At 37.1% G+C, this 23,451-nt stretch overlaps 2 protein-coding genes across 3 annotated transcripts; both read left to right on the forward strand.

The window, feature by feature from the left end:
- The first annotated feature begins 6,055 nt into the window (after positions 1-6,055).
- On the forward strand, positions 6,056-9,447 carry LOC117618793 (GATA transcription factor 8-like). Of its 2 annotated transcripts, none has more exons than XM_034348521.1 (3): positions 6,056-6,155; positions 7,396-7,653; positions 8,224-9,447. In XM_034348521.1, exons 2-3 carry the CDS (start codon positions 7,414-7,416, stop codon positions 9,037-9,039), a joined length of 1,056 nt encoding a protein of 351 aa, XP_034204412.1. In that variant the 5' UTR covers positions 6,056-6,155; positions 7,396-7,413; the 3' UTR covers positions 9,040-9,447. The 2 variants fall into 2 exon arrangements, with proteins under 2 accessions (XP_034204412.1, XP_034204411.1); XM_034348520.1 differs by lacking the exon at positions 6,056-6,155 and adding an exon at positions 6,411-6,693.
- A 9,345-nt stretch (positions 9,448-18,792) lies between these two features.
- Positions 18,793-22,150, forward strand: LOC117620146 (auxin response factor 18-like). Its single transcript, XM_034350271.1, has 4 exons — positions 18,793-19,103; positions 19,448-20,623; positions 20,834-21,684; positions 21,808-22,150. Exons 2-4 carry the CDS (start codon positions 19,526-19,528, stop codon positions 21,845-21,847), a joined length of 1,989 nt encoding a protein of 662 aa, XP_034206162.1. The 5' UTR covers positions 18,793-19,103; positions 19,448-19,525; the 3' UTR covers positions 21,848-22,150.
- The last annotated feature ends 1,301 nt before the right edge of the window (positions 22,151-23,451 follow it).

A 23,451-nucleotide genomic window follows, 5' to 3' on the forward strand; every position in this document is an offset into this window, starting at 1 on the left:
TTGATTATCACGATCGCTTCAATCCTATATATATATATATATATATCCGTACTTATTATCAGACTAAATAACCCTTGACATATCAGAGAACATGTTACTAATAATACTCCGACACTCATCCAATTTGTTTATCAAGTTTTCCCCACTTTAACATGACGTTATTATCTCATTTACTTTTACTACTAAATAAGATTATTATAAAAAAAAGATACGGGGATGAAATTGTCAATGTAAAATTTGGTACCAAAAAAAAAACAACAACTGAAAACCGTTAGAGATACGGAGTTGTCACGAGAGTCAAAAATAAACGCACCGACACGTTTAGGATCCCCGTGCATAGGCTTTCTGGCCCAGTAACCTTCCGTAGCCGGTAAACAACCCATTTTGTCAGACACATGCCACCTCCAACTCCCGGTTACCCCATCTCTCCGCTACTGTCGGCACCGACACGCCATATTCATTCCCGGTCATTTTACATTTTTCTTTTTATTCTTTTTCTCCTTTCGAATTCTGTTTTGTTTTGTTTAGGAAACATATCCGGATGGTACAATGTGCTTTCTTTTCCGCTGTTTACTGTTGTACGTCTTACGCTAGATGAGGTGGCACTTATTGGGATTGTCGCTAAGCGAAGTATCAGTAACTGAGTCTGAGTGTGTTTTTTTGGGGGGTGAGTGGTTGTGTGTGGTGCGGTGTAGGCTAATGCCGTGGGGGTTGTTACTAATAAATGCATTGATTAGTGGGGAGTGGGGGACCATGAACCCATTTGTTCCTCACGTGACTTACAGCCAACCAAAATGGACATCTACTTTTTGTTTTTGATTTGGGCCATATGATGGATGACCCAATTCGGGTGCAATAAGATGAGAACATTATCTCGATCAACTGACCTAACTCACATTTACGATTAAGAAGTTTTTTTTAATTAAAGAAGGAAATGTTCTTATCATCCATATCTTAAATCTTGCTCCTTCTAGAGGAGTACAACTCAAACATGCATGTTCTAAGGCGTAGAGTGAATAACAACAAGTATTACCAAAGATGCATTTTATTTAACAATTGAATCGTAGCGCACATCGTTAATTATTAATCTCATTAAATTTCTCTTATTCTCAAAGAAAAGAAGATCTTACATAAATAATGAGATACAATGACATCTTTTAAGAAACCAATTATTTTTTATTTGATCGTCTCATATGTATAATTGTTGAAATTGAATTGAGTTTATAATTTGTCGACCCACGAATACTAAGTGATTTATCTAATTCGTAGTTTCAACAAATAATGATGCATTCTATGAACCATATATATCACATATTAGTTGGTATATGCAATTATTTTGCATGAAGAATGTGGAAACATATTGCACATGGTTAGAGACTTGTTGCCATTCAAACAAACACCATTTCTTTATTGAACTTCTTGAATAACAAATCAAACAATGCCCAAGTTGGGTAATCTTCAAAAAAAAGAAAAAGAAAAAGGGCCAGGGGGTGGGTGTGGGTGTGCAGAGAACATTGTTTAGAACCGACGGTATTTGAAGTGAATAGAATAATTCTCCAATATTGTGCACTGATTTTTGGACTAAAAACACTCCCACACAAGCATGCTATGGCCCACAAAAGTCCCTCATCACATTTAGTCGCCAACTATATATTGTACGGCTGTGATGAAGGCCCCACAAAGCTTGGTGCTCGTGGCCCCACCGCCCATAAAAAATATCTCTCCGTCACGACTGGAAGGTGTAAATAAAGAAAGAAATCCAACGGGACGATGAAGCTTTCGTCTCAGAAAAGTTAGAGCGTGAAACGTGGCACCCAATGATAAGTCCAAGTAGACCAAAGCAGTGAGTGTAAGCAAGGAAAGACGAATCCCGAGACAGAGTCACGTGACCCTACCCCACCTCTCGTGCTCTCTTCCCTTTAGCACTTGCCATCGCCAAGCTGGCAGTGAGCGGTTGATTCGCTGTGTGGGCTCCACCTTAAGCAGTCAATCCACGGAGGCCACGTCATCTACGCGTTGACGGTGGATCGTGAAGGCGGGCCCCGCTCTAACATGGGGTCTTTTACATGCTCGCACGCACGTTTCATATGACATTTTAGACATTATGACTTCCCCCCGCCTGTCGCGCAGGGTACCGCCACGTCATCGTGTGATGTGGATTTACGTGAATGCCCGTGTATCAGGAATGCGAAGATGGAGAAGGGATGGGTAAATTTGTCTTTGGAAAATTGGAAGGTTACGCGGTCTTTTCTACTAATCAACTCCATGGATACATGACAACTAACATTTAGCATAAAAAAACGTGTTTTGTTGGCGCGTAATATGCACCTTCTGGAAGAAAAATGTTATACTTCTGAGTACGACTTGCCCCTGTTAGAGACAGTGAATGACCAACTACACAGTGAATTAATTATTTTTTAATTAAACCGATTTCATGACATAATTAAAAAGAAATTATGTTATGTGCCCCACGAATCGGTTCGACCTTAATAAAGAATACGCGAGGTGCTTACCAAATAACATAGAATCTCGTTTTGTGTCTATCATAGTCAGATTCGATGTATTTAAAGTAATTTGTAAAGTTTACCGATTGAGAAATAAATGAAATTGAAAATATATAAGAATCAAAACTAAGCCCCCTTTTATTGTGGGATTTGTTGCTAATCAAAGCTACAATGACTTGAGTTTATTATGATATGCATTAAGCTATTCGTGGCATTAAAAAACATTGCATTATGCATGGTGACCTAGTCGCCCTATCTAGTAGTAGCATATTGGGGATGCAATGCCATGTGCACAGCGGCAGATGTGCACTTTCCCTCAGCATTTTTCTTACCGACATATTGTCGATTGCAGAGAGAGCAACTTTGCTTATATTTTATGGTAATACAGCGACAGATGATGATAGATTCTTGGTGCAATTTAATTTGATGTTATCTAGATCAGTAATCTCGACACGGAGAGATAGAGATGTTACTTCCACTAATTGGTCGACCCAACGACGTCGTGCTGGGGATTAAATGGCTACAAAATGCATAATTAATGAGGTACTAATCTATCGCTATTTGCATGCACATTGCCTTAAGTTATATATGCATAATGCATGCATTTCGTCGGTGCTTCTATTATTTATACCATAATTTTAAAAGTTGCTTTTAGTTCTAGTATTTTGCACACACTATGTTTAGGTATTTATATGTAGACATTTTTACGTTATTATCGTGCAGTTGTCATATATTTTTTCTACTATCTCTCTCTACTTTTCTCCCTATTTATAATGACATCCGCATAATAATAACGTACGGACATCTAAATAAGATATATATATATATATATACTTACTTATATATTTGTGTAAAGAATGGTACATACCATAAAAATCCTTAGTTTCCTTATCTTTGAAGGGAAGAAATAATGTATCAATCAGTTTCTGTCTTGGTTGAGGATGATCACCCTACTAAATAATTGTCCTCGGGACGTCCTTGCATTGATTTAACACTAATTAAGAAAGGTCGTGTGGGTGCATTTTTTAAATTAAGAAACACAAACACCCCCGCACCCCCCCCCCCCCCCAAAAAAAAAACCCAAACCTTTCAAAGATATGAGGAAGATTTGGTATATTCTCAAAACACGACTCTAGATATATTAATTTGTACCAAGTCCAAAAGGGTTTTTTTTTTCTTTCTATTCTTTTAATTGGGTGATTAATTAATTATGATATCAATTTTATATGCAAATAAACCTAATATTTTGTTGTCGCTTACCCCACTAGTCTTCAATATGGTGGAAGAAGCCTGAACCTTGACTGGCTCAAAGTCCATATGGGTTTTTAACCAAATTCACTTTTTTTCTGAATATGGAAAAGTCTTTTAGAAGGAAGTGATACAAAGAGTGTAACCCAAGTTAATCATAAAAGAATAAAAGGGTCCTCTTTCTTCTTCTTTTCTTTTTAATTTTAATTTTAATTTTAAAATTTTGGCAGAGTATTTTAGAAGGGATTGATGCAAAGAGTAGAGCTCAAGTTAGTTTTTTTTTTTTTAATTTTAAAAAAGAAAAAGAGAAAGCAGAAGAAAGCCCATCATTGCCATGAGGCCCAAATGAGACATGCTTCGGCTGTGAAGTCACTTTTATTAACCTTTCTCTCCCTTTTTTATAAAATTATTTTTTTAATTAATCTCCACATTAATACATTGATTTGCTGGTACACTTTCCCAATTCGAGCACACTTGAGGCGCACTATAGGTTTTTTTTTTTTTTTTTGTTCTTTGATTTTGACCAGAAAGCTCGAATGGCATTAGGTGGTGGAGATTTGAGGGTATCATCGTAAAGTAATGGGATTAACAGCCTACCCCATCCGCTATGTTAGAAATGACAGCTGGTGATTACCCACTTTGCATAAAGTCCATGCTGTAATGCCATTTAGGCATTTACCATCATCTCACCATTTTGGAATTTTCAGCGTTAATTTATCAATATACGATACGATACGTAATTCAATCATCAAATGTTAACATCAATTATCAAATGTTTGTAAAAATATTAACATCAGTCGTTAAATATTTGTAACATACGAATTCTATGGTAGCGGACAAGTAATTCATACCATTACCACCATGATTGGTGAGAGTGGCCCCAAATATTTCAACCCGCGTGGACCTACACTAAAGCTATGTGTCAAAAATTAAAAGCACTAAAACTAATCATTCACTCTTTGTTCTACCAAAAGGGGGAAGTCTCTCACAAAAGTGACCCTAAATTACTGAGTTGCGCCAAATATTTTATTGCCTTGTAGTTGTACGTATAGATATATAGTGTTTTGGGCACGGTGTCACCTACATGCAGGAATTGCATCAATTTGGGTCTTAAACAGTGATGCATTAAAATGCAACATTTTTCTAGTTTCGGGTAATAGTTAAGGATATGGTGGATATGAATCATATGCTGAAATTTGAATGATGTCAATCCCATTCACTCATAATCTGACAATAACAAACAATATAATGGGAAGAAAAGGGTAGATTTTGACACAAGGTGAACATATATGTGAGGTGCTTGAAATGTTTAATGTGAATAATTCTAAGCAACTTCAATAATAAATTAGAGTTCGTCTATTGTAGTAACTCGTGTAAATCCATTAAGATTCAATGGTTGAAATGTGTTTTTATTTGACTTTTTTCAATTCGTTTCGTGAATGTTAGTATTATCTTTTTGAACTCCTTAAAGTGAGCTTCATACCAACTTATGCAATAATATCTTCATTACCTAAAACAACTCGAACGATTAGTAAATTTAATCGCTCTCTCGCAGCACATCTACTCTAACCTTATCGTACTTGTACACCCTTATCGAAACTTATTACTATATCAGGACATATGTAATTACAGACTTAGCAATTAATGACAACCAAATCACATCCCCATAATTGTTAGTGAGACAAGGTTAACAAATCTGGCAATTTTAATTAGGTTACCAAGCATGAGAAAATAGCATCTCGACCTAGGTAAAAATATGGAAAAGAAAATCCAGGAATTCTTCCACATACAAAAATGTAATAAATAATGTTCCCACTGAATCACTAGTAGTTTATCAAAACCTCTCACCTCTGAGAAGGTTCCTGGTTAAAAAAAACAACTGGTAATAACAAACCATTTATGACATAGAAGGAAAACCAAAACCACACCCGTCAAGAAATGGAAAAAAAAAAAACAAAGAAAAAAAGGAAAAATAAAATAAAATAATGGAAAGGCGAGCATGTGTTGTGATGGATATACTGCCAAATATGACCGACTAATTTTTTTAAATTTTAAATACGTTGCCATGTTGGGCGGGCAGTAATTTTCAAACATCTACGCGTAACGGGGAGGGTAGGGGAGGGGATAAGGATAACGGCGTAACGCGTTTAGGGGTGTAAGAAAGGGACAAGAAGGTCGCTGTTTTGAGGGAAAACGGAGGGCTGGAATTCCGTTAAAGAAACACTTTGGGGAAGAGGGGGTGGGTTAAAAATAAGAGCAGTAAAAGGTAAAAAAGAAACGGCGGTTAAAGGCTGACAAAAGGCGCAGAGAGGCTTCTATAAGTAATCTCTTGTCTCAGTCGCTCAGAGAAACAGAGAGCAAGCAAGCGATAAGCAGAGAGCCCGAGAAGCTGAAAGCGAAAAAGTAAGACCGAAACCCCACCCCCATTTTTTAAAATCTTTTTATTGCATTTTTTGGGCATTTGATTTGCTTTGTTTTGCTCTGTTTTGTATTTATTTTTATTTTCTTGCATTTTCGCGGTGAAAAATTTAAAAATGGAAAAGGGCAAAAAAGGTGTGAGAGAGCGGTGGGAGGGGAGAGGAGAGGAAGGTGTGGGGCCCGTGGGGAGGCTTGAAGATGACGATAGTAAAAGACAGCTAGCAATGAAGGAGGAGGCTCACCTACCATTTTACATAACATCACTCTCTTTCTTCTTCCTTTTTAGCCCTTTCCTTCTCTCTCTCTCTCCTTTCAAAACTCAATTCACTTCTTCATTCAAAACCCATTCTCTCTCTCTCTCTCTCTCTCTCTCTTCTTTCTCCGTTCCTTATATTCAACCAGGAATAGGGTTTTGGTAGTTTAGGGCTTCGTTTGGATTTTGGTCTCTGCTGCTTTGGTTTCGTTTCCTCTGAGTTTTTGTTTAGGCGGGAGTGAATTTGAGTTCAAAACCAAAACTCAACAGGTTTGGCCCTGCATTTTCCACTCTCTCTCTCTCTCTCTCCACAACTTTCACAGTTTCAGTAGCGTCGGCAATGGATGCGCTCCATTTTCCTTATTTTCACACCCTTCTTTTGAATTCGCTGTTTGGTTGCTCAGAAAATGACGGAAAACACTCCTTAATATTTTCTCCTCCTTTCACTAATTTTCGAGTAAAAAAAAAGGAAGAAGAATTTTATTCGTCTTTCGTTCGCATTCACTTGAGAAATTGAACGCATTTTGAACTGGTTTTTGCTCTCTGCCTCTGCTTCCTCTTGTTCAAATTTCTCTCTCTTTTTATTTCCTTTTTTCAGCCAAAAATTCCTTATCTTGGTTTTCAAGAAAAGAAAAACAACCAAAAAGCAAAATTCGGAGTTTGAGTCGGTACCAGCTGGTGCTACCCTACGCCATGTGTTGGTGTCACTTTACTGAAAGCTCCCAATTCACCTTGATTTTCGCCTCTTTTTAATTTTCGTCATTTTTTTCTTCCAGAAATTTAAGTCATCAGTGTGAAATAAGTAAAGTGGAACCGGAAGAACCTTTGCGTTTAATTGCGTATCGCTGCTAAAATGCGCCACGCGCTTTATGCGCCACATTACCTATAAAAAATACAACTTCAAATTCAAATTCTACAAAGTGATTTTGTCGCTGATTTTTGGCTTTTCGTTCTTATTTTTTATTATCTCAGGACAATTTTTCAGAGACAATGATCGGACCGAACTTCATCGACGAGATAGACTGCGGGAGCTTCTTTGACACCATTGACGACCTCCTCGACTTCCCAAACGACGACGTCGAGTCCGGACTGGGCCCCGCCCCTGACTGCAACGCTGCGTTTAACAACTCCCTCTGGCCCAACCAGTCCGGCTCGCTCCCGGCTCCCAACGACGCCGTTTTCTCAGCCGGCAACTCCGCCTCCGACCTCTCTGCCGAGCTCTCCGTTCCGGTGAGTCACACTCCCTCCCTCTCGCTATCTCTCTCGGTGCTTCCGTGGCATTTAGCAGTGTCGGTTTCACGGGATTTGCGTGAAATGAATGTGACGATGACGTCATAAGTTGAAATTAGGACAGTTTTTATTTTTTATTTTTTATTTACATGATTTTCGTAGAATTGACGTGCCAGGCTGGCAAGCCCGCGTAAAGGTGGGCATGGTCCTCTGGTGCAGCATGTGGTGGGTGGGTGGTGTTGAGAGGATAGTGTTGTTCGTGAATGATTGGATGTGGTGAAAAAGGATTTAGGGTATTTTAGTCATTTGACCACGTAACGACGTCGTAGTATGTCGGTGGGGGGTTTACAGTTTGAATAGTTTCATTTCATAATTGCGCGGTGAAAAATTGAAATGGGCGTGACATGTGACATGTCATGAGATGAGTACACTCAAATTCCAAAGAGCGGGTATTGTGGTCAATAGTCTTCATGTACATGCTTCTCTGTTGGGTTTTTTCCTCCTTTTCTTTTCATCTTCTTCTTGAACTGGGAACTTAATTGGCCTAATTTCATTTCTTTGTTGTGACAGATTGAAGACATAGTTCAATTGGAATGGCTGTCGAACTTTGTTGAGGATTCCTTCTCTGGTGGAAGCCTCACCATCAACAAACCAGACTCCTTCATCAACAAGGACACATCCCACCACCAGTTCCAGACCTCCAGCCCAATTTCTGTGCTTGATAGCAGTAGCTCTTGTTCAGGTGACAAGAATGTGCCTCAAAGTCCTGGACCGGTCGCTGCTCCCGGTAAGCGTGGACGTGCTCGCAGCAAGCGTCCACGCCCGGCCACCTTCAACCCTCGTTCCGCAATTCAACTCATTTCCCCTGCTTCCTCTGTTACTGAGGCAGAGGGCCCCCAGGCTGAGCCATTCCTCGCCCCAAAGATCCCTTCTGACTCTGAGAATTTTGCAGAGTCTCGTCCTGTGATCAAGATACCAAAACAAGCTTCTGGGGAGCAGAAGAAGAAGAAGAAGCTCAAGGTGTCGCTTCCCCTGGCTCCCTTCGAGGGGAATCAAAATTCCGGTCCTACACAGGCAGCAGTGAGAAAATGCTTGCATTGTGAGATTACTAAGACACCCCAGTGGAGGGCAGGCCCAATGGGACCAAAAACCCTATGCAATGCCTGCGGCGTCCGCTACAAGTCAGGCCGGCTCTTTCCTGAGTACCGGCCTGCTGCCAGTCCTACTTTTGTTCCATCCTTGCACTCCAATTCCCATAAGAAGGTTCTTGAGATGAGAACCAAGGGTGGCGAGTTGGTTGTTTTTGGAGAGACTGCAACAGCTATGAACGAAACTCCCGAACTCATTCCGAATACTAACAGCAGCATCTCCATGGATTACATGTGATGTGAGGGAGGATGTAGAGGATAATATTCCTAGTTGGATACACAGTTTCCTTCTCTCTTCCTCTGTTATGTTATTTGTCTTAGTGTCATTTCATTTCTTTGTTCATTGGTTTTTTGTACAGGGATGGAATGGGGGGGAAAATAGGAGCAAATTAGATGACCATATATTTAGCTAGTAGAGGAGAGACCTGAAAAAAAAAAGTGGGGGTAGAGAGATGCAAGTTTAATGGTAGACTTTAGATGTAGTGATGATGATGGCTAGTAGTTCTTTAAGGTTTTTAGAAGTTGAGTCTGTGTTGTCTCCTTCAGCATTCATTTTCCTTTTATCTTCCTTTGCAAGGGAATTCTTTTTGCAGTTCATTTGTAGTAGCAAAATTCTGAAATGAGTACTGGAATTTGAGATTTCTTATGGTTTCTTTCTTTCGCTATTATTTTCGGGTTTTTGGGTTTTGCCCTTTTATTGCCCTACTGAACCAACCAAAATGACCCAGAAGTTTTGCTTGAAGAAGCAGGAAAGCATAATCAAATGATGACAGTTTGTTGCTGCATCATTCAGTTTCGTACACAAATATTATCAATTGGTGGTGCTTCTAGGTCATCAATTTTGTGCACATTTCAAGTTTGCAAGAGGGTCATCAATCATCCCTCATCAACAATTTGATGAGAAGTTGAGAACAAAATATGTCAAATCCGCAAGACTTCCATACAATTATTTAAGAAAAGGCACATGGTTCTGTTTGGATACTGACACAATAACGCAAATGGGCCTACTAGCTAGGGCTCTGTTTGGCATATGATGGATTTGAACCTACAATCCCTTAAACCCTATCACATTTTTTCCAAGTTCATGAAATGAAGTATGACATATGGTCATGGGTCAATTTCCTAATATTCACACATATTATTTATTCCATCCTTACCATATAAGTAGGGGCTCTACGTTTTTTACCCCCCAAAAAAAAAAGATGCTCATCCATTCCTGTTAATAGCAGTGCGACATAAGTTTTTTTTATTTATGTGTTTTTGATAAATTATTTTTGCATATGTGTCAAACTGTGATCCGTCAGAAAAAAAGAAGTATCTCTTTTAATTAATCTTTGAAATTAATTAAGTTTGAAATAGTAAGAGGTTGGAAGATTCACAATCCATAGATATATTTTTATTGGTGCATGGATCTGATTCTGATTTGCTCAGTTGGGCAATTGCGTAATGTTTTTCTTTAACTGATTAACTAAGTTTTTAAAGGTGGCATGCTTTGCCAATTTTGCCTGTGTGGTGTGGTGTGGTGCTAAGAATGCGCTAATAAATAATGCTTTTATGTTCTCTGCAACACCGTTGCTTAAAGGCTAATGAACCCCTCATGATCAAAACAAGAAGAAGGGCTCTTTTTATTTTATTTTATTTTTAATATAAAAAGAAAAATGATTCAGATGAAGATGTTGATGGAACAAAGCCAGTGAAAAGTCATTATATATATATATATATATATATATATATATATATATACACACAAAGAAACAGAAGGTCGTCTTTCAATTATGGTTAAGAGTTTCACATGCCACATCTGACGAAACAAACTCATTAAGATGGCATTGAAATCAAAGTTAGGAGGACATTACTTTAGTAATTAAGTATTATTATCATTAGTTACTGGCCAAAGTCATTGCTACACAGTTAGGGTTGGCAGGTTAAAGTTGAACTTGAAAGTTGAAGTGACCCAACTTGGGTCAGAATTGAGGGCATAATTGACAATGCGAAAGATACGAGAAATTTGACTTATTAATTCACTTATGTTATAACACATGTATGTATGTTAACACCAAATTTCAAAATATAAACTCGTTGTTCATTGCGTATTATAATTTGAATGAATTAGTAATATCATGTGAAGAGACATTGAGTTACACGTAAAAATTTACCCAAATTATACCCATTGGACTGGGTTTTTGGGGTAGAAATCTTGATTAATGTAGCTAAGGTTGTATGTCAAGGACTTTGGCAAGACGTCTCAATCTGACCAAACGCAAACCAAATGAAAGAAAAAGATCAACTTTATTACCAACAATGATAGTATTGATTATGCGCATAAACCAAACAGGATTACCATCAATCATTTCCGATAATTACTTTCATTTTTTCAAGCTGACTGGACTGCTAATCATATGATATGATATCATCTCAAATGCATGTTCTAAGTAATGCTTCGTTGGGAAGGTTTGATAGGACATTGCAATGACATTAAAAAATAATAATAAAAACCCATAAAAAAGAAAAAAGAAAAAAGAAACCATTTGTGTGAGACATGAGAATGAAAAGTCTGGGCAACCTAATAAGTTTGGTTTAAATAATGTTGGGTAGTTAAACCTAATTGCAAAACAATGCTACTGGTTTTTCAGTTTTCAATGATGACTACGTTTTTGCAGAAAACAGGGTCACATTTGGGGGACATGATTTAATGTTCAAATATGGGGTTGGCCCCAAATTTGACTATGGTGACCCAAAGGCTGAACCAAAAATCCAAACTGCTCACTGTTGAGTTGGACTGCCACCAAGCTTTTAGGATAGGCCCAATGCTTATAGCTTAAGTTCAAATGTATTGTTGATTTGCACTCAGAACCTTACTTTGATTGTTGCATGTGATGTGTAACGTTTATTATTATTATTTTTTCCCATTTTGGGGGTAAATTTTAGACTTTTTAGTCATGGTAAAAAAAGTAAAGGTGTGGTCAAGCCCGTCCCTTATTATTAAGGTAGTGAATAAATTTTTTCAAATTGTCGAATAGATCAATAACAATTTTGAATTGGGAAGCTGAAAGATGATTTCCTTTATGTGCACACACACTTGTCCAAGCTTAAAAAGATGCAAAATTAAGAAAGTTTTGTTGTCCATTATTACAATTTACTGGTCAGAGAGAGTGATGAAAAAGTTAGGATTATATATATGGCGGGAGTTACCCTTAGTTCCTCCCTGCCATCTAAGCCCAAAGTTGACTTCAAGAAAGAGGAGTTCTTTTGGACTCCTCATTGCGTTGCCTTAGAGAAAAAGCAGGGTCTTCAGAATTTTCTTCACTTGCTTAATTTTAGGAGATCTTTGGGCCTAGTGAATTTTTCTTCGTCAAAAGATAAATATATGAAGATATGAGGATTGAAAAATAATTATGATAACAAAGAATGGGTGCTAAATTACAAAATATATATGGAACAATATCTTCTTCCTCTTCCTCTTCCTCTTCCTCTTGGGAGGCTTAGACTTTCTAAGTGTGGAGAATGGGAGCATGGCATATTTTTCAACCATGAGACTTATTACAATAACAATATATTATTTGTGGATCTAACAAGTATTTCTATAAAGAGTATACTACTCAAAGGTCCACTGTATTCTATGGAAGTTTTTAGTTGTACTGACATGATGATTTCTCTAAAGAATTGTGGAGATTTGGTTGAACCAGAAGATCAAGAACAAGAAGGTGTTACTGAATGCCCCATGTCTTAAGAAACTGATGAGAATCTGACTAAGGCTGAAGAATCAAATGGGAGAGATTTTGTTAACTTGAAAACATAGACGGAGCCAATATGTGTTTCTGTCTCGGAAACCATATTAACCACGTAATACACAGATTTCCTAGCCGAAGGGAAGGAGAGTAAATGAGGAAACCATATTAGTCTCAGAATATACTACATAGTGTAATATATGCTTAAGTATTAATATTATATATCTCAATTTTTTATCCTTTCTTTTCGGGTGTTATCAGTCTTCTAAGTTGATTAAGAATGAATTTTCAGTAGAAGGTGGAAATAGCATAATACTACAATGAAAATGGTTGGTTGTTTATACATTTAAGGAAGTTGAATACACACACACGCACCACGGTCCACACCCCACACACACACTAGCAGAAAAACAACAACATTTCTTCTCTAGATCACTTGCAATATAGAGAATAGAGAGGAAACAAGTAAATTCCAACAACAAATATATAATTGCACTTAAAGAATCACATTAAGGATATACACTCACTCCTGAAAAGCCTAGGGTGAAAATCTAAATTGTGCTCTGAGTGGCGGTGAGTAATTTCTTTAACTAATAGTAATACTTTGTTGTATTGATATTTAAAGTATCAAGTTATGGTGAAGTTAAGCCCCCTTAATTTTGCTTTTCTTTCGTAAAGGATATTTTTCAAAGCCCAAACATTTAGCCGGTGCCCAAGGCCTAAAATAAAACCCACACTCGAATTTCAAATCCTGCACCAAACCCAACAATTTTCTCTGGCCTTATTTTTTTTTGGTGTCGTGCCGGTTGAAAAATGGAAGATTTGGGATTCAGATGTTACAATGCCCCTCTGTCATTGAAATGTCTATCAAACTTGAAAACTCGACACTTGGGTTCAGCGGTGTTCATGTTGTTACAATTCTGTAGTAAATGCCTTATCTAAGGCCCTTAGATGAAGCCCTATTTCTTAATCATTGGATCAAGTTTGTTAGCTATTGGATTAAATTAGTTAATTTGATCTAAAGGTTAAGAGATAGGACCTCATCTATGGGCCTTAGATAACGTCCTCACTATAGAATGACTTGTTGGTGGTTTTGTTTTGAGATTGGGCTACACCTTTTCCAGCCATTGTTGATGATAAAGCCCTTTATTGGAGATGGCCCAATTGAATCCTCATTAATCTTCTGTAGGCCCATATATTTTTCTTTTTTTCCAATTGAAAAAAACTTGAATCATTGTGTGTGCACCATGAGAAAGTAGATGGATGTTGATTGTTGAATTGATACTGTCAAGTTGTAACTCAAGAGGTTTACAAGCCGGTTATGAACTTTAGTTGTCGGTGAGTGGGTCGCACATGGGCGGGAAAGCGATGTTACTTTATTCAAGGTAAGCAAAAAAAGTTGAGTCGAGCACATGACATATCATCACTTGACATATTTTCTCATAACCGACTTAAAATGGAGCCAAATTGTTACAATTTCACAAGGTGCATATGGTAAACTTTTATGCTGACTCACAAATTATGGCCGGCAGGCAGTCAAATTTGATAAAATTGTCCCCAACCTCACGTGTGACAACTTCTTTTTTGGTCATAAGATTGTTTCATAAAATAAACATTAGTACGAAGAACAAGTGCGAAACTGAAAGCAAGCAACAAACATTGTAAACTTGGGATCATAAATCAGCCATTTTAATTTAGAGAGTCAATGACTCGATTGAATTGATCTTTGTCAGTCATAAATATTAATAAAAATAATAAATAAAACTTAGCGGCTAAGTTGACTAATTAATTAAGGCTTAATTGAGTGTGGAAGCGAGAGCAGCGGCCATGGCTGGCAGAGCGGCATGTGAGAGAGAGAGAGAGAGAGAGAGAGAGAGAGAGAGAGAGAGAGAGCAGCCGCTGCGTATGTTATGTGGTCGCCATGTGTAAGCATTCAATGTCTTTGATGTTAATGTGTACAGTATATATATGTTCATGCAAATGGCATTGCATGTTTTGACGACGACTATTTTGCTCTCAGCAACTTGGGGACCAGAAAATTTATTGCTTTGATTTGTTTTGCTTTGCTTTGCAAACCCCTTAATGCGTTTTTAATGCAATTATTGTGGCTCCTCACCCACGCCAAGAGCTTGATTAAAAACCCTAAACTTGCTACCTCAAAGCCATCGAAATATAATAAACACTTTGTATTATCAACTTGACTGGTTCACACCAATCTGTCTAGTCCACCTATAGGAAATTGCATTCATCATTAAAATTGAGAGACAATGAAGGTTACCATGACCCGAACTACTCCAATAAGACTCGTGTTTAATGGAAATGACAAGTCTGACATCACCGGATTATGATTTGTAAGCGACATTTCACAATATGTTATGGTCACTTCTACAACGCGCTTTGAATTTAAAATTTCTTGAAATAAAGTGGAGAAAAATGTCATAGTAAGTGAATAATTGATTAGTAGTGTATGCCAATTTTGACTCATTCAAATATCATATAGCGATTTACGAGATGCTAATTACCGTATTAACTAAAAGAGCATAATAAAATAGTTTTATTCCGATTGCAATCAAAATTTTCTTCTCTCTACCCTCCAAAATTGGCTTGAGCTTTCTTTTTGTTTTTTCAGTCTAGAGTTACGTACGCGGGCTGAGTTTTTCACAAATTTTACTGTTGTAGGGCCAACAGAAGAAACGACACAGATTCGGACGTGGGACCCAGTCACCTAGACGCGTCATGTTTCCATTATCCCATCCCCATCTATCTCACTGACGAGATTTACAACAGGACGTGGGGCCCATCGGGAAACTATCTAAAGTTCGATGCAGCCATGCGGAGGAAGTGCACCCGCTCGTTTACAAATGTCGTTGAAAATGAAAACATTACGTTAGTAGATCGGGTGAATGGTAGCGACTGCTTCTATTGCTTGAGTTGTGACTCTGCTTTGTCACTTGTCGGTGTTCCCTCTTTTACTCGATGCCGATTCAATCAAACGGTAAAATCAAAATTAACATTTAACTTCTTTTCTTTATTTTGATACGCCAAAGTTTTAAATTTATTTTAAGAATTAAAAATAATAATTGATAGTTGTGTTTTATAAAAATAAGATATATTATTTGATATTTTGAATGTTTTAATGTTTTTCACTTTTTGCTTTATATATATATATAGATTCACTCGCTTTTTTTATTTTTATTTATGGACATAGATTTCAACACTGTTTCTAATTAAACGATATTGGAATAGGAAAATCGAACTTAGGACATGATCCTTTGCAATTGTTAATATTCTCTTAGAGTTATCATAATATTGTTTTTATTTAAAACGTGCTTACTAATAATTAACCAGGTAAAAAAAACTCACTTATATGGACTTCAATATCGAGTCACATGAAAAATAATGTCAAAAGTATATTTCACAACACCTAATCATATGTACATTTTAGAAATTCTCCGTGTTCCTTATTTTCAAAGTTAAAAGTATTCGTCTAACTATTAGTTCAATCACACGTGTAAATGGAGGAAATGTGAAAATTGTTTCCCATTCCATTCTAGAAGAAGTAGTGCATTTTGACTTTTGAGTACTCAAAAATAGCAATGCGATCTCCATTATTGTTGCTTGAAAGAGAAGAAATTAATAATCACAATTCAACTTCACAAACTGGTTCCAAGTTCTAGACAGTTCCCTCAATCCTCACACCACTCTAAATAATTTTGTGGCAAAAGTCCTTATCAAAGGTCCATACGAGAAGGACAATGAACCCCCAGTGACAAGACAACACTCATTTACGGACCCCTTGAATGGTGCATAGGGTTGGTCAGGAGGCACTTGTGGTGTTTGTGGTTATGGCGGAGACTAAGAAAAATGCCCAACCACATTGACGAGAGGCCACATTAATTAAACATAATAAATTGTTGGGGTCAAGTCGTAAAAGTTTGGTGAGGAAGAAGATATGTTCAGGGTTTTGATGAGATTTTTAGACAAAATTTTTGTTGCTGTCAGGTGTCTGCATCTCCTCCAACTGGTTAGGTCTGATCCCTCCATGTCCATTTGCAGCACATATGTCTGGTTTCTACGTACGTCTTCTTTTAACAGTTTTGGTTCTCTAGGATGTTTGCTAGGGTTTATAATTCTATCAAGTTGGATGGAGGCAAAATTGATTTTAATTTCAGAGAGAGAGATATATATATAGAAATGAACCACGTGCATGTCACATGATTGAAACCCTAAACCCTTTTGCATTTTCATATTTGAGAAAACTAACTATCCCTTATTAGACCGACCGAAGTCATTAGCCGAATGATTTGGCTTTTCTTTATATCCCATCTTTTTGTCATATTAATTTTGTCCTAATGTATTAGACGTCGCTTTTGGTGCCTCCATTATCAAGTTCATTATCTAATCCAAAAATCACACTAATTCTTGCCTTAATCACTTACGTAAAAATCGATTAGTTATATATAAAATTGAACGGTCGTGGTGCGCATGAGGGGAAATTCCATCCGATACTCTCATAAAATTAAGACCACATAAAATCACGAATTTATAACAATTTTAAATTTCATTACAACAAAACATGTAATCAATTAGTTAGAAAATTAAATAGTATTCGTACGTATGAGTAGGAATTCCATATGATACTCTGGTAAAATTAAGACCACATAAAATTACACGAATGTATAACAATTTTGAATTTTATTACAACCTAACATGTAACATGTTAGACTCTATCTACTTTATATATTTAGGGCGTGCCAACTTTTTTTTTTCTTTATTGATTAGGTGATAAAAAAAAACTAAATGAAAAAGATAATGTGAAAAGGGCGATTCAAAAACCTGGTAGTTGAGAAGATCTTGTCCTGTTCTTAGCCTTAGAAATAGCACGACAAGATCATGTCCAGGAGCAACAAATCAGGGACGCAACAAACAACCAGTGAAGAGATATGGACACGTCACACGTTGGGGGTTGACTGTGGACTATTTAACCAGGGTTTATATTGTACTACAACTCAAACTTAACCTGGATTAAGTTAACTTAAGTCACTAAACTCGAACTTAACCTTGGTTAGCCCCGAAGAGTTAGGGCCTCAGACAGTAAAAACTTGACCATAGGAGTCCACGTACTTTGGTTAAAACCACTGCCTTGATTTCAGCAGTTGCATGAATGTCGCCGTCTTGTAACAATTTTGCGATTTATTAGCATACTCAAATTTATTTTATTTTTTTCATTTTTCCAATCCCATTTTAATTAGTTATATTTTATGATTTCATATATTCAATTAATTGGATAATTTTTTTAATAAACCTGTTTTTATTACGAGTTTGTTGTTCTATATTTTATTGAATAATGCTATAGAACTCAAAAATTTCCCACATTATTAGCTGGAAAATTTGAGAGAAGTAATTATTGTTATTTTCTATGTGGAGGGGTTTACTCCTATAGTCAAACTTGCCGATGTGTTGTGTGTGAAAAACACGAGTTGACTTTTGTAAATTCCGTTAATTTAATTTACAAGCGTTAAGTTTCCTATATTCCTGAAATCGAGTAAGAGAATGTAACACGAAGGCGCGACAAACTTTACTAAATTCTTCAATGAGCATAATAACGTTTGATCAAGACACAAAGTTTGTGACAAAAGAAAAAGAAAGAGGTAAAAGGTTTTAAAAAGAATGTGGTTTTTAGAGAGCACAAACACAAATACATTTTGTTATTTACTACCCTTTTGGGTTGGGGCCTGATTTACACAAGTTGAAATCTGGTGGATTTATTGAGTTTCTCTGACTTTTGACTTGAGATATGAGTTTTCATGGCTTCCAAAGTGCGAGACACTAAAATAAATGGCCTTGAAATTTTGTAGGAAGTGTTCACTACTACTAATGAGCTTCTTTAATGGAGCATGAGCTTAAATTTATTGGAATGTTTAATGCCACTTAATTAGGTTACTTTGTGCCATGAGCCTTGTGCCTTCCAAGTAACATTGACTTTTTTTGCACATGTTTCATCAAAAATACATAGAAAATAAATAGACACAAGCAAAACAAATAAAATGTTATCAATATTTAAACAGAAATTGTGAAAAAAGAAAAGAAAAAGAAGAGAGAGAGAGATAGAGATGAGAAAGGGAATTCACCTGAAAATTTGGCAAAGCCACTTGGACTTTTGCGATCCGAAACTATCGAAAATAGCACGTAAATCTCTGGACCCGCGATGATAATAAAATAAAATAAGAATAATATAAAAAAGAGGGAGGCTTTTGCCTTTTGGTATGTGTCCCTTGTCGTCTAAATCTCTCTCTCACACACACTCCTAACACAGTCTGCTCTGGTCGGCAACGAAGCTTCAGCCTCAGCAACACCCTTCTTCTTCTTCTGCCTTCACTTGTTGTTTCTATGCGTCTCTGAGAGAACCCACTTGAGCTTTTCACACAGACAGAGAAGCCGACCCTTTACAGTTCACATCCACAAAGTCACAGCACACACCAACTCTCTAGATTTTTTGGACTTCATATTTCAGAGGAATTCCAAATCCTGGTGGACTTTCATCTGTCATATTTCTGCTTCTTCTGAAAGAGAGGTAATCATTGATTCTTGTTAACTTGTCTTGCTTAAATCTCATGTTTCTGTTCTGTTAGTTGGTTCTTGTTGTTTCCAAATTTCTTGGCTTTTCTGTGTGTTCTCATAAATCCCAGCAATTGAACTTGAAAAGTTCCTGGATTTTTCATTGACCATTAGCTTGTGTTTGATACTTTGATACTTTCCTTCTCCAGTTGTCAGTTTCTTTTCTGCTATTTTTAAACAAATTTAAATTATGTTTTGAGTTTTTTTTTTCTTTTAAGAAATTATGGCTTTTCTTCCCTTACCAACAATAACATATCTAACTTGAAGCCTTTTGTTCTTGTAATTCTCATGTGTTAACAGCTGCATTTTCACTGAGTCAAGCAATATTCCATACAAGGAATTTTTATGCTGTAAAGGTTCAATAGTTTGTTTGACATTATGATTACAGTAATGGATTCTGTAAGAGATCCCATGAACAACAACTCAAAGAATTGGTTGGATTCTAAATTCTGGCATGCCTGCGCTGGTGGCATGGTTCAAATGCCACACATCAACTCTAAAGTCTTCTACTTCCCTCAGGGACATGCTGAGTGTGCCCATGGGAAAGTAGATTTTGGGAATTGTAGAATTCCTCCACTCATTCTTTCCAGGATATCTGCTATTACATATATGGCAGATCATGAAACGGATGAGGTTTATGCGAAAATGAGGCTGATACCAATAAGAGAGAATGCTTTTGATCTTGAGGATGAGTTTGTGGAAAACAATGGAACAGTTGAGAATCCTGAAAAACCCACATCATTTGCCAAGACATTGACCCAATCTGATGCTAACAACGGGGGAGGGTTCTCCGTGCCTCGTTACTGCGCAGAGACTATCTTCCCACGCTTGGATTACTCCGCTGAGCCACCTGTTCAGACCATTCTTGCAAAGGATGTGCACGGTGAGATTTGGAAGTTTAGGCATATTTATAGAGGTACTCCTCGTCGTCACCTCTTGACAACAGGATGGAGTAATTTTGTGAACCAGAAGAAGCTTGTTGCTGGAGATTCTATTGTGTTTTTCAGAGCAGAAAGTGGGGATCTTTGTGTTGGAATTAGAAGGGCTAAAAGAGGAATTGGTGGTGGACCTGAATACCCTTCTGGATGGAACCCTGCAGCTGAAAATTCTGGCTCTCATTATCGGAGTTATTCTGGCTTCCCAAGGGAGAAGGGCAATCACTTGATGGAAAGAAATTCTAGTGGCGAGTGGAGAGGTAAAATCAGGGCTGAATATGTTATTGAAGCTGCAACTCTTGCTGCCAGTGGCCAGCCCTTTGAGGTTGTGTACTATCCTCGTGCAAGCACACCAGAGTTTTGTGTTAAGGCCACATCTGTTAGAGCTGCAATGCAAATTCAATGGTGCTCAGGAATGAGGTTCAAAATGCCTTTTGAAACTGAGGATTCTTCTCGGATAAGCTGGTTCATGGGAACCATATCTTATGTTCGGGTTGCAGATCCCAGCCGTTGGCCTGAGTCTCCATGGCGCCTTCTACAGGTTGGTTACACGTACCTTGTACACAGTTTTTATTAGACCGAGTTTAACTTTTCAAATTTTGCATAAAACTTATCTTCACTAATGCTTCCCAAACTGTTGTAAAATTGTTCGCCTAGTATATATGCATGATATCAATTTTACTAAAACTGTTAGTAGACAAATATGAAGTTATCATCTTGTAAATCATTAAACAAAATATCATCATTTCAGGTTGCATGGGACGAGCCAGATCTGCTCCAAAATGTGAAACGTGTTAGCCCATGGTTGGTCGAATTGGTATCAAGCATACCAGCCATCCATCTTTCTCCCTTCTCTCCGCCAAGAAAGAAGCTGCGACTTCAACATAACCCACACTATTCCCTTGTTAGCCAATTTCCAATGCCTTCAGTTTGTAGCAACTTCCTAAATTCGAGCAACCCCTTATGTAGTGTATCAGACAAAATATCAGCGGGCATACAGGGAGCCAGGCAAGCTCAATTTGAACTATCTTCATCGGATGTCTTCTTCCACAAACTTCATTCGGGTATGTTTCCAGTTGGTTTTCAAAAACTTGGTCATTTTGCCCCTTCTGGAATCCCTGAGGGCAACTTCATGCACGTGGCTGAAAGCAATGAGAATATTTCTTCTTGTCTGACAAAGGAAATTCCCTCCCAGAGTTTGAAGGGCAATGGTGAGATAAAGACGCCTCACATATTTTTGTTTGGTCAGCTAATTCTTACAGAGCAACAGATGTCTAAGAGCTCCTCTGGAAATTGTTCCGATGGCTCTGGCTCTGGCTCTGCATCACATCGCAATGGTTCGGTGGAAAATTCATCTGATGAAGGGTCTCCCTGGAACAAAGATCATCAGAAAAGCAATGTTAGTTTGGAGACAAGTTATTGCAAAGTGTTCATTCAATCGGGGGATGTGGGGACCCTTGATCTCTCTGTCCTTGGATCATACAAAGAATTGTATGGAAAGTTAGCCGACATGTTTGGCTTGAAAAATTCTGAGATGCTGAGAAATGTGCTTTACCGGGATGTAGAAGGTGCTATTAAACACACTGAAGATGAACCCTTCAGGTACTTTTGTGCATTTTTATTGCTTTTGAAATCTTGTGCCTTATTTTTCTCTTTCTCGGCTTTCCAAGATGTGTATGAGCAATACTCATGATGTTTTGTGTGTTTTCTTGGTTGCTTTGGCAGTGAGTTTTTGAAGACAGCTAGAAGACTTTATATGGGCTGAGGTCCGTAATTGTGATGCTTCATGCCTTGGCTTCAGGACCAATGGATCTTGAAGATACCATAGAAGTAAATAAACTTCTCTGGTACATAACGGTGGTACTCGTAGATTCAGTCAATGAAAATGTAGGAAGATAGAGAATGAGAAACTCTCCTTTATTGACATTATTGTACAGTTGCTTTTCTTCATCTTTCTTTTGATGTTTCAATTTCTTGTAGTAAATCCGGGTTAAATCCCTCTCCACCAAATTGTGGATTATTCTAATTCAATTTCAAGTTATTTTTCTAGGGACCTGGTTATGTATTCTTTCTAAAAGTCAGATTCCACCCTGCAAATTTCTTGCTCTATGTCTCTGTTCTTTTTTCTTTTTTTTCTTTCATAAATGACATGGAAACAAATTTGAAAGCTTAGGTTGCAAAATGCTCCATGAATCTGTAATTATTTTATGTGAAGGGCATGGGAAACAAGTTGAAATTTCATTGTGAGGAAATGGCATCAAATTCATTGTGTTTTTCTGCCCACATAGGTTGAAATTTCAGACGACCTTGTGTTGGTGAAGAAAACAACAGCTTGTTTTTTTCTGACATGTCGTTTTTCACTTCTCTTCTGACCTATTAAGAATTAAAGCTTAATTTTACCTTTTTATTATTATTTAAAATTGAAAAAAGAAGTAGAAAAAACTTGTATATCATGGGGATATCACTATTTTGGTATTCCAACCAATCACGTTCCCAGAAACAAAAACCGTGAGGCTGGAATATGACATTTATATAATTATTTTATTTCATAAATGCTCCATGAATCTGTAATTATTTTATGTGAAGGGCAACTATCTAAAGGTTGGGGGTGATATTTTGAGGAAATGTATCAAATTCATTGTTTTTTCAGAGACTGAAATTTCAGACCACTTTGTATTCTGTCGGCAAAAACAAAAGCTTGTTTTTCTGAGCTGTTCATTATTGGAGCTTAATTTTACCCATATGAGTTGATATTTGTTGACATTTCACTTCTCTTTTGACCTATTGAGAATTAGAGCTTAATTTTACCTTTCTTTTTTAAAATTGAAGAAATGAACTTGTATATTACAGGAATATCATTGTTTGCTATATCTAATTAATCACTTTCTGTCATATATGATAACTTTTTTACATGATAGAGGTATATATAGAAAAAGTACGTTGAAAAAGTACCTCTCATATGAATAACATGGAGAATAAGTCACTCATAATGTTCATTATATTTATTGTGAAATGCGCCTATATAATCAAATGATTGTTATTTATCCAATATATATATATATATGTTGTATTGTATTGTATATCAAATGTAATATAATCTGATATTTCGGGTTGGGGTTTAGGGTATTTAAATTAACGACAATCTATGCTAACAAGGCTAAGAATATGTTGATGAACAATGAACCCTAATAAACTTTTAGAGGTTTGATGACTGTAAAATGACAAGTTAGATAATCCCAACCATTTTAGTCCACTATTCTGCCGCAAATGTGGGAAGGTAAGGTCCCCTAGGCCTAAGATCCATTGGGATTTGAATTCTTTTACTTGTAAGGCTTTGAGACCATAAAAATCAACTAGCTTTGACAGTCA

The sequence above is a fragment of the Prunus dulcis genome, chromosome 2 (assembly GCF_902201215.1).
Source record: "Prunus dulcis chromosome 2, ALMONDv2, whole genome shotgun sequence".
Classification (NCBI taxonomy): domain Eukaryota; kingdom Viridiplantae; phylum Streptophyta; class Magnoliopsida; order Rosales; family Rosaceae; genus Prunus; species Prunus dulcis.